Source organism: Protopterus annectens, chromosome 13.part0, assembly GCF_019279795.1.
Source record: "Protopterus annectens isolate FY-2018-M chromosome 13.part0, PAN1.0, whole genome shotgun sequence".
Classification (NCBI taxonomy): Eukaryota; Metazoa; Chordata; order Ceratodontiformes; family Protopteridae; genus Protopterus; species Protopterus annectens.
The window spans coordinates 277,708,277-277,720,928 of NC_056747.1; the positions used below are offsets into that span (position 1 = coordinate 277,708,277).

General features: G+C 38.4%; 1 protein-coding gene across 1 annotated transcript in view; it reads left to right on the forward strand.

Moving 5' to 3' along the window:
* The window catches only part of GDF15 (growth differentiation factor 15), a 100,392-nt gene extending 90,541 nt beyond the window's left edge, over positions 1 to 9,851 (forward strand). Inside the window, exon 2 of the mRNA XM_044055410.1 lies at positions 8,582 to 9,851. Within this exon, the coding sequence (XP_043911345.1) occupies positions 8,582 to 9,384 (803 nt within the window). The 3' untranslated portion in view covers positions 9,385 to 9,851. The remainder of the gene's footprint in view (positions 1 to 8,581) is intronic.
* The last annotated feature ends 2,801 nt before the right edge of the window (positions 9,852 to 12,652 follow it).

The following is a 12,652-nucleotide window of genomic DNA, read 5'->3' on the forward strand; positions in this document are numbered from 1 at the left end:
CAGTCAGGAAATCCTTCTATGTGGCACACCTCATCACTAAGGCTTTTCATCCAGAAAAAAGGAGGTCATTGTCCCACTGTACTCATTCCTCATTAGACCCATTATAGAGTACAATGCCCTGTTTGGTATGTACCTCACAAGACATCTGCAACAGCTGGAAAGGCCGCAGAAATACCTCACTAAAAGAATCACAGGCCTAAAGAAGATGCCCTATGCTGACCGTCTAAAAAAACTCCAGCTATACTCTGTGGCATATCGTCTGCTTGGAGGTGATCTCTGCTTAACATACAAGGCCATGTCAAACTCTGAGCTGTTGGACATGCTCCATTTAAGGAAATCCCAATCCCTCAGAGTCGCATGCTCCAGGGATCTAAACCTTGTCATCACAATGAACAAAACATGCTGGAGGGTAGGTTCCTGACCCAGAGACTCTCCATCCTCTGGAATAGACTGCCCATTCATGTCAAGCAGAGCGTCTCCTTAGCCCGCTTCAAAAGGAACCTTGATGATTGGATGGGAGATAGAAAATTCAACCCGGGGATCACGTCAGTTGCCCTGCTAGACAGGGGTCCAGGGAAGTAAATATTGTGGGAAGAAATATCCAGGGAATTGTTATGGCTAGGCTTGTATAGGCCCTTTGGCCGATAGCCTAGTACCAACCTATGAACCTATGAGCAGTGAAACTATTCTTAGGCTGTTTACCCTGAAGATATAATGTCACTGTGGCCTCCCTGTAAGCCAAGCGTAGCTAAATTGTTTTACTATGGTTTTCATAAGGAAAGTTTTTCATTATACATTTACTTTAAGTCACATGTATGGAAGGGAGAGAGTGTGTACATGTGTGTGTGTATACATTCTTGTATGTGGGGGCATGCATCTGCACATGTAAAGAAATATGTGAGACAGGTGACGCGCACAAAGATTCATAATGCCATGCTATCAAGTGAAATACAGTCACACAACAGGATGAAATAAAAAGAAAATAACATACCAGTTTAGTCACTCTTCATAGTAAATTACTTAACTTTAACTGCTATGAATGGTGTTAACTTATTATTTTGAGTAAAAGAAAATAAATGATGTATATATTTTAGATGCGGGGGGTGATCCACTCTGCACGTGGCATCATACCTCTCAGCTGTACAGAGTTTCGCAGAATGTCCAGATTTTTGTCTCATATTTTTGGTCTGCTCATAAAATCTGAGTTTTTCTGACAAATTACTGGGATGATCTGAGGACTTGAAATCACAAATTATGACATACATTTGAGTTTCAGACTTCAAATCATTCAGAAAATGTATGTTAAAACAAATCTTGTTACTCTAGCAACTTTCTAAGCTTATAAGAGGAATATTTAAAATATGTCCCTATTTTGGGGCCTTTGTTCCCCCATTTTGTCAGTCTTTGTCCAGATTTCTTGCACTGAAAGGTTGAGAGGTATGTGTGGCGTTCATAGTCTTCTTCTTCTTTCGGCTGCTCCCGTTAGGGGTCGCCACAGCAGATCAACTGTTTCCATTTCCTCCTGTTCTCTGCATCTTGCTCTGTCACACCAACCACCTGCATATCCCCTCTCACCACATCCATAAATCTTATCTTAGGCCTTCCTCTTTTCCTGTTACCTGGCAGCTTCATCCTTAGCATCTTTTTCCCAATATACTCTGCATCACTCCTCAGCACATGTCCAAACCAACATAATCTTGCCTCTCTGGCTTTGTCTCCAAACCTTCCAACCTGGGCTGACCCTCTAATATACTTATTCCTAATCCTGTCCATCCTCGTCACAACCAGTGCAAATCTTAACATCTTCATCTCTGCCATGTCAAGCTCTGACTCCTGCCTTATGCCACTGTCTCCAACCCGTATAACATAGCTGGTCTCACTACCCATTTACAGACCTTCCCTTTCACTCTTACTGGTACTCGTCTGTCACAAATCACTCCTGACACTCTTCTCCACCCATTCCACCCTGCCTGTACTCTCTTCTTCACCTCTCTTCCACACTCACCATTACTCTGAACTGTTGATTCCAAGTATTTAAACTCATTCACCTTTGCCACCTCTACTCCCTGCATCCTCACCATTCCTCTATCCTTCCTCTCATTCACACACATATATTCTGTCTTAGTCCTGCTGACCTTCATTCCTCTTCTCTCTAGAGCATATCTCCACCTCTCCAGGGTCTCCTCCACCTGTTCCCTACTCTCCCTACAGATCACAATGTCATCTGTAAACATCATAGTCCACGGGGACTCCTGTCTGATCTCGTCTGTCAACCTGTCCATCACCATTGCAAATAAGAAAGGGCTCAGAGCTGATCCTTGATGTAATCCCACCTCCATCTTAAACGCATCCGTCACTCCCACCGCAGACCTCACCGCTGTCACACTACCCTCGTACATATCTTGTACCACTCTTACATACTTCTCTGACACTCCCGACTTCCTCATACAATACCACAACTCCTTTCTAGGCACCCTGTCATATGCTTTCTCTAAATCCACAAAGACACAATGCAACTCCTTCTGACCTTCTCTGTACTTCTCCATCAACACTCTCAGAGCAAACATCGCATCTGTAGTGCTCTTTCCTGGCATGAAACCATACTGCTGATCACTAATCATCACCTCCCTTCTTGACCTAGCTTCCACTACTCTTTCCAATAACTTCATGCTGTGACTGATCAGTTTAATCCCTCTGTAGTTACTACAGCTATGCACATCACCCTTATTCTTAAAAATTAGTACCACAACACTTTTTCTCCATTCCTCAGGCATCCTCTCACTTTTCAAGATTTCATTAAACAATCTAGTTAAAATCTCCACTGCCATTTCACCTAAACACCTCCATGCTTCCACAGGTATGTCATCTGGACCAACAGCCTTTCCATTCTTCATTCTCTTCATAGCTATCCTTACTTCCTCCTTGCTAATCCACTGCACTTCATGATTCTCTATCTGCACATCATCCAGCCTTCTCTCCCTCTCATTCTCTTCATCCATCAACCCTTCAAAGTACTCTTTCCATCTGTTCAACACACTCTCCTCGCTTGTGAGTACGTTTCCCTCATTATCCTTTATCGCCCTTACCTGCTGCACATCTTTACTAGCTCGGTCCCTCTGTCTAGCCAATCAGTACAGGTCATTTTTCTCCCTCCTTAGTGTCCAACCTTTTATACAACTCTTCATACGCCTTATCCTTAGCCTTCACCACCTCTCTCTTTGTCATGCACCTCATGTCCTTATACTCTTGTCTACTTTCTTCATCTCTTTGACAATCCCACTTCTTCTTCGCCAACCTCTTTCTCTGTATACTCTCCTGTACTTCTTCATTCCATGACCAGGTCTCCTTGCCCTCCTTTCTCTTTCCAGATGTCACACCAAGCACCCTTCTAGCCATCTCTCTTACTAGCTCTGCTGTAGTTACTCAGCTATTCGATAACTCTTCACTGCCACCCAGTGCCTGTCTTAACTCTTCCCTGAACATCACCACACAATTACCCTTATTCAATTTCCACCATTTGATCCTTGGTGCTGCCCTCACACTCATCCTCCTCTTCTTGATCACCAATGTCATCCTACAAACCACCATCCTATGCTGCCTAACTACACTTTCCCCTGTCACCACTTTACAGTCTCCAATCTCCTTCAGATTGGCCCTTTTACATAAGATATAATCCACCTGTGTGCATCTTCCTCCACTCTTGTATGTCACCCTATGCTCCTCCCTCTTGTTAAAATACGTATTCATCACGGCCATGTCCATCCTTTTCGCAAAATCCACTACCATCTGACCTTCTGCATTCCTTTGCTTAACACCATACCTACCCATCACTTCCTCGTCCCCTCTGTTCCCTTCACCAACATGCCCATTGAAATCTGCTCCAATCACCAGTCTCTCACCCTTGGGTACAGTCATCACCACTTCATCCAACTCACTCCAAAATTTTTCTTTCTCATCCATCGCACACCCAACTTGTGGAGCATATGCATAAACAACATTCATCATTACACCATCAATTTCCAGCTTCATAAACATCACTCTGTCCGACACTCTTTTCACCTCCAAAACACTCTTAGCATACTGTTCCTTCACGATAATGACTATGCCATTTCTCCTCCCATCCACACCATGATAAAACAATTTGAAACTGCCTCCGATACACCTAGCCTTGCTCCTTTTCCATCTGGTCTCTTGCACACACAATATACCAACCATTCATAGTGCTGATACTTATATGCCAGAGATTCTAATAGGGACAAATATAAAATAATACGTTGTGAGACTTAGACAATTTCCAGCTCAGCCTAAGAGTGATATTACTTCAGAAGATGCAGTGTAGCTCCATAAAGAGGTTATGTTTCCGTCAGACTGTTGTTGTGAAATAAATGACAGTGCAGTTGTAGAGACGGTAACCTAGACAAGGGAAATACTTTAGGTCTAATGCACTGCCATACCAGGCAGTTACTAGGCACTTTCATTTCCACAGTACCAACATTTTGTAGCTTGTTTGACTTCACATTGTGGTATGAGGATCATAACTTACAAATTTCCATAGAGTTCATAGTGTAATGAAATTCCACCCTCAACATAAAATGTTGTCTGGCATATTGTATCTGCTTAAAGTGACAATGGCTCTTTCTTATTGCTTTATTTTAAAAAAGGAAACTCACAGTTTTTGGTGTCTATAATCATTGAAATTGTCTAATGTTACTATTTATTAAATTACAGTAAGTTAATGTATCAGCCCTCACAAAAGTTACAATTGTTAGCTCAACTTTTAATGATTTTTAATTTAAAAGGTAAAATTTCAATATCAAACTACAGTTAACTTTTTACTACCTAATGTATGCTCTCCCTGATGGAGTGGCAGACAGGCTACCTTCCTATCTGCCCCGAAAGCGCCGGACATCTCAGAATCTTACTCAGAACCAAGCTTGCTTCAATTGTTTTACAGATGGTAGTGGCAAGTCTAAATTTAGAACTATAGTCAGTAACCCCAGAGTTTTACACTTCAATTTTAATTTTAAATTTAATTTTAATTTTTTATTTTTATTTTTTATTATTTTTTTTATTTTTTGGTTACATTTACATTTAAATTTAAGTTTTAGTACAGTTTTTTTCAAACATAGGTATAATCTTGACAAAGCAAAAGGCTCCAACGCATTGCTAGAGGTTAGGAATGGCACATATGAACAAGTAGCTGGTTAATAAAAAGGAACTAAATAAGAGGAATGAGATGCTTCCAACCAGGTCCGTCTTCACCTTGTAGGCCTACTAAGGCCACACCCCCAACTAGTCATTTCTCATTGAACATCTCTCAACCACGCCCCCTCCACAGGAGCATAAAAGCAGCACAGCAACAGCTCTCAGGTCATTCTGACCAGCGCTTGGGGAGCGCACAAATAGTCCTTTTTAGGACTCACACATAGCAAAAGAACCGAAGATCTGTTCAACAAAAAGGACAACGGAGATCGACACCACCGCGGAACACCGAAGGACACAACAGCAGCAGCTCTTCCCAGAGCTCATTGTGTCCATACACAAAACAGCTCTTTTCAGAGCTCACGTGGATCTGCACCTTACACCAAACAGCTCTTCTCAGAGCTCACAGTACACCAAATAGCTCTTCTCAGAGCTCACAGAGATCTGCAAAAGCTCTGGTAAGAGCAACCCAGAGACACATTGAAGAATAAAACAAAAAAGTTCTTATTAGAGCTACCACCAACACCCGAACGGGCATTCAAAACACAAATCGGCCCTTCTCAGAGCTCACAGAAATCTGTATCAGCTCCAGTAAGACCAGCCGGAGGCACAGACACAGCTTCAGTGAACCAAACAAAACAGTTCTTTTTAGAACTACCGCATTTGCCCGAAAGGGCATTCTAAACACAAAACAGCTCTTCTCAGAGCTCATAGAGATCTGTAACAGCTCTATATAGAGCTCCAGCTGCCCACAGGGCTAAAACAGCTCTTTTTAGAGCTAGCTCCACCACTGACTACACGTAGAAATCTGTTCACCATTTAGGATCAAGAGTGAAAGGCTTTGTAAAATTGATTATTCCTTCCCTCCAGGCAGGCATCACTCAGGATTGAAAACCCAAGAGGTCCACACCTATTTTTCTGGTTTTATTACACTATTTATTAAATTGAAACTTATGATTTTTATTTTATTTAGTTTACACTTAACTGCAATAAACAGATATGTTTCTGAAAGCTGTTCAATTTCAACAAGCCCTTTCTTCTTCATTTATTGCTGGATCCTGCTTCCAGTGCATGCATATGCTCGTAAGACAAGTTTGTCATTTTTGCACTGTGTTATAAATACTTACACAGTGCCTTTTCAAAATATAAGAAGTACTGATAGGGGGAATGATTGTAGATGTGTTCAGCTTATGTACCAGCAACATTAAGATAGATGACCACTGTTTTTGTTTCACAAAGTAAAGCAGACTTGGAACTGACAAGGAAGTGTACCTATTGATACCTCCTTTCCCAAAATGTCAACTGCTAACAGTGCGCCTAAAGTAAATAAAATATGAAAAGAAGTCTTTGATGTAAGTCATCTGTACTTGGGAGCTTGTTTAGACCGTCTCATCTGTGCTTGCTGTTATTGTTACAGTCCCCATTTTAAATATCTTATTTGTGGGGTTGAGTGGGGGTACACTTCTACCAATTCTATGCAATTCAATTGCATCTTAAAATATTGCTTATGTAAAGTCATACTTTTATGTTGTAAATACCTTTGTTCATCAGAGCTTATTGTGTTTTCATCTGCCACGGGGCTGTGAAACTCAGAAAAAAAGGGAAAAGGTGAATTTCATGCTTTTAAAAATGTTCCCACTTCTCCAAGTTTATGTGAGCTGGGAGGTAGTATGTATGTTATGCATGTGTGTATATATGGTTACATTGGCAACAGTCAAAAATTACTGTTGCCAAATTGAAAAATATCAAACCCATTTCCCTGAACATACATTACACTGAATGTGTTTTATAAAACAAAACACTTTTTCTTTGTTTTTTTTTTGCAGGGGGCTGTGCCCCCCACACACCCTCACTACTTATATACCAACTTTGAGGTCACATAGTATGAACAAAGGAAAAATCCCTAAACCCACTGTCAATATTCTTGGACTACATTAATGTTTGATTACCCCAGAAATTGCAAAAACAGTAATCTGATTCACAGGTCAAACAAAAAAAACAAGTCAGTAAAAAGAACTGATAATATATATATATAAATATGGATTCCATTCAAATGCTCAAACTCTCAAAAGAGTTCAAATGCTTGAATTATAAGCCACAGTGTTGGAAATGTAACGTTTTGACCATTGCTGTTGTTTAGGTGCGTATGATTGTGGCACAATAGGGATCAGAAACTTGCCCTTTCCCCACTGTAATGTGATCTTGGAGTTGGTGTATACAATTAGCCATTTTTGTTTTTCTTCAACTCAGTAAATTCAAAATTTTGTGTATTCATTTCTTTGTGATTCGAAAGGTATTCTTCTAAGTCATAGCATTTGTATAGTTTGAATGTCTAACACAGACTCTTTTATACATACATACATACACATATATATTCAGGCTAGGGCTGTAGAAGCAGGTCATTGTGGGGTGCTGTGGGGGTGCAACCCTTTGCAGGTTTTAGAGCTGTTCAGTACAGCACTTTGTTAATAGTATGATGCCTTGCTCTTTAAATATTTTGATTACGGTGATTTGTATATAACAGGGGGAATGATATTTTATAGTGGATCTTCTCTGTGGTCATACTCCAAAGGAAACAATTTTCTTTTAGGTTAACTGATTAATATCATCATCATCCCATTGTTTAATCAGGTGATTCAGAGTGCAACCTTACACATAATTACATTTTTTTAATTTTAACTCTAATTGACACATCCTGAGATTCATTAATGCCTACACTAAGTGTACACCGTTCTGAGGGAACACATAACACAAGCATAACTTGCACCTTCTTCTCCTAATTTTAATTTTCCTATGATTTTCTGGAAACTTTAAATATTGAGGGGGATTCATAAAGTGTAGACTACATGAACACTTAGTATAATCGTTCTGTGTGGCTAGAAAGCACAAAACATGTGGTAGGGATGTTCTTGAATACAGATCGTGTACACTTAGGTGTTATCGAATCTGGCCCACAGTGTGTTTTTTTCTTCCCTCCATGGTCAAGTGAAGTTTAATAGATAACAACACGTTAGCTATGTTATATTAGTATATTCAGCAAATACTATTCTGGTTTGTTTCCATATTGAGCTTGACATAGTGAGTGCACCAGCAACTGATACACTGACAATTTAAATATATTACTACCTCTAAATACTTAAGGTAGTTTGCAAGATTTTATCTGGGTATGATTTCATGTGACTGTCACTGTATGTCACACAGTATGTCCAAGTGTTATTGATGTTTTCTTGTAAGCCAGCTGACCAAGATATTATTAAATGAGAGTTTCTAGATAACATACATTTTCAATGTAACTGAGAACAGAAGCCTTCTTTGCTATTTTGGCATTTATAGTGAGCCTGTCCAGCTAACGCGCTGATTCTTACTTTCATTTTTGTAGTCAAACCAACATGGAAGAACAAAACAAGAACTAGAGGAGAAGCAGACAATCACGTTCAAATGTACAGCCTCATCTTTTCAAGAAGCAGCTTCATTAATAAAAAAATGAATGTTATTAGCGCCAAACTGAAACTTCATCAACATCTTTTTCATAAGCTGAAGCTAAATGCTAGAGGCCTGAAGGTGATCAGTGTTTACAAGGTGCTAAAGCACAGACATATACTGCTGGGTTCCAAAGCATTTACTGCACCAGGAAGTGCTAACCTTGACCTTTCCCTGCCTGTGCAGCACTGGATGGCAAGTTCTGATGAACATTTGAAACTTGCACTAGAATTTCCACCTCATGCTTTCATGTTCCTCAAAACTAAAACAACCGATGACGAAGATGATGCGAGCAGTACAATTCTGGAAATTGAATCAAAGGTGAATGTGCAAAAATCCCAGCAGCTAAGAGAAAGGAGAGACATATCATCAGATGCTGACTGCAAAAGCAATGACAAGAGATGCTGTCGCAAGTCTTTAAGTGTATCTTTTGAAGAAATTGGATGGTCTGACTGGGTAATAGCCCCTAAGAGCTACACCATGTATTTTTGTGTTGGCTCTTGCCCTCATAACTACAAGGCTTCAAGCATGCACACACAGATTAAAGCCAAAATGCATCACCTCTCTAATGGGGCCACACCCGCCCCGAGCTGTGTTCCTGCAGAATATGAACCTATGGTATTAATGCATTACACAAGTGAAGGAAAACTGACAATGACAACTTTTGAAGATATTATTGTCAAACAATGTTACTGTGCCTAATTTTCATTATTTTATAAGTTTCTCAATAAAATCCACAAGACACACAAGTATATGTTCAGGGTCAGCCCAGGAGCACTGGAATGTTAAGTGAAGGTTAAGAGTGTGTATATGTTTCCTCTGTGTGCAAATCGAGGTTTCAACAATCAGACTCTAGTCTCCTGGATACCAAGCTCATTTTACAGTCTGTTACTTTAACCTTGGGGTAAACTATCAGATCGAGTTCTGCACTGTTCAGACTCTGGTAGACAAGCACTGAATATGGTATCTAAGCCCTGAATATGTTTCCTCAACTGTGGTAATAGTAAATACTAAAAAAAAAAATGCTAAGCCACATCATGAGACTGTAACCATAAAATCACTGACAATAATATTTTAGTGTTTTTGTTTGTTTTATTACAGAACTTCATCAGAAATACATCAAATTCAACCCCCCACTTGTATACACACCCATTTTCATAATAGTTAATCAATTATCCAGTCAAAAACATTACAAGAACCTAATTAATAATGAAATACTCTCATAAATTTTTATAAAATGTTTTATACATTTTTTTAATCCATTAACAGATTTTAAAGGCTTATCAAGGGTTAAAAATACTTTTTAATACTCAACAGTCATAGCTTCCTCATTCTTATTCGTAAAATACTATTAATTGAAACCTTGTTGAAAGGCAATTTGTACATATTTCTAGAATGGTTTCTGATGATGGTGAATTGTTGGTGGAAGTAAAGAAGTTGTTATGGTTATAGTCTCCTGAAGTGGCTTAGTAGCATTTTTTTATGTTTACTGAATATGTTTTAGCATGTTTACAGATATTTTGTTTATTTTTAAAAAATGTTTGATGAATTTTGCACATATTGAAACAACACAGATTACATATCTTCCTGTAGCAATCTCCAAGAATTTTAATCTTAGGATTCATATACAGGCAGTAAGCATGCATTGCTTATGTATTATCCTTGTAGAGGTATAAACTGAATGTAAAAAGATGAAAAGCCTTAGTTTGGTATGCAGCTTAGGTGATGCTAATATTATGTCAAAACTAGATGTTCAACTGCAATTTAGCTAGGCCTCTGCTCTGTCATCCAATTGTTTTCTAATCATTATGTGGCATGAAAAGACTTCATTGCAGGACTTGCAGCTTTTCACACTCAGACTTCACTTCTACCTACCGATCTAACATGATCCTGTGGTTCTTAAGTCCAGACTTTGACTTCAAAGTTGCATTCTTTCCTTTAAAGCCATTTTATAGAACAATGGAAGATTATAACATGTATAATTACTGTTTATATTTCACAGCTTGTACAGTATACATCTAGTTTTTAAATATCTGGTCTGTTTCAAAACTATTATCAGTTTTAGTTAGCTTTTTAATACATTTTAATTGACAATTTTATAGGACACACTGAAACTGTTAACCTTCACTAAAAGTAATATGAGATCTTCAGGTAGTATACCGTTTAGTTTATATTCAGCCATTTAAATTATTTCATGGACATGTCCATGCATCTCTCCGTAATGCTTTTTGAGAACTCATTTCAGGACATTTACTGAAAGACTTTTCTGTCATCTTTCAGTTTGCTAAAGTATTTCTGTTATTTTAATTGCATCAACATTTATTACCAAATAATGTAAAATGTAATGCAGTAACACAACTTCAATATTTTATTCAACACAAATAATTAAAGGAAACAAAAATACCCAGTTTTCTACCTAGCTTGATTAACGGTATTTACCTCTTTATAGCAGGAACTATTCAAGCAATACTGAGTATGTCTATAGCAGAACAACAGTATTAATATACTTTAGCAGCAGCTTATTGGTGACATCATTGAGACCTGAACAGATTAAACACAGTTTCACTGTTAAGTATTATGTTATTGCAAGACACAATCACCTCAACTTGTGGAACACGTTATGCTCAACTACAGGTGTACAAAGTACATGAATGACCTAAACAAGTAATTGTAACAAACTAAAGGTTTTAGCAATAAAGATTAAATTGCCCATATGAGGAAGATCTCAGCACCATGGTCAATTATAACAGTCGCATGCCCTTCTATAATTCTATTACTTAAAAAAAAGAACAGATGAGTATTATATAACTACAGCCAGCAAAACATTTACAGACATAACAGATATAGTTGAAGACATGCAAGAGAACTTCAGTTCAAGAGATAGATGTGATTTAGTCACAATAAGCAGGAACGATACCGAAGCCCTTATAATTCCTAAGTACAATATTATTGATGCATTTGCTAAAATTTTCACAAGTTCTGGGGGACAGATTACATTCAAGTGATATGTTTTAAGCAGTGAAAAAAAATCCAGGTCATAACAGTCCCTGTCTACAAAGGCAGATGTAAATTTCCACTCTGCAGTGTTTTATAGTCTCTATTTGTTGTGAAGTTCGGCAAAACACAATTGTTCCATAATTAAAAAAAAAAGAAATGAAGGGGTTAATATTTATTTATACAGTTTATTAAGTGGGGTAGAGCACTGATCCCTCAGAACCAATTTCAGTCTCAGCTTATAATATGAACACACATTAAGAGGAAAAAATAAAAATAATTTATCCAATATAAGAGCACACTAAAAAGTAAGGAATGTTAATGTAGAATAGAAAGATGACTCAAGAAGGTTGTCAATAGACACCATTATGTGCCATATTTACATCAGTTACGGTAGCAACATGTTAAGAGTCAGAGAAGAGATGCTATAGTGAAAATAGTAGGCAGTATTTGTTGGAGACTAGGAAGACTAGGTTATCCAATATCACTGGATTAAGAACAATATCGATTTGTCAAAGGATGGTCCTGCGTTATAAGGTTGGCTATACCTTCTAATCAGGTTTTTGCTGCTGCAGCAGACAGATGTCATTTTGTATTGTGTACTTGGAATTAGAAACGTCATACAGTGCCATGCCTTGGTGTCCTAGGACAGCTCAGTGCAACCAAAGATCAGTAACAGAGAAGTGAAGGGGATTTATGACTGAACACATAGAAGGAAACAGGTGAAACTAGTGAATAAAATATGAAAAGATTGTGCCATTCCAAGTATAGTGCCTGACGCTCTGTGCTGTGGTATTTGTCATTCGTTTTCTTTTTCAGCAGCACTAAACCTGGAGATTATAAATTGGCATCCAAATATGCAGGCAGTTACAAAATTATAATGTAAGTCCTATCACAAGCTGATTTAGTTACCACAGACAGACGGGTCTTTAAATTTTAAAGTATGATTCACCAAGCCAAAGTCATTCTGCACCAG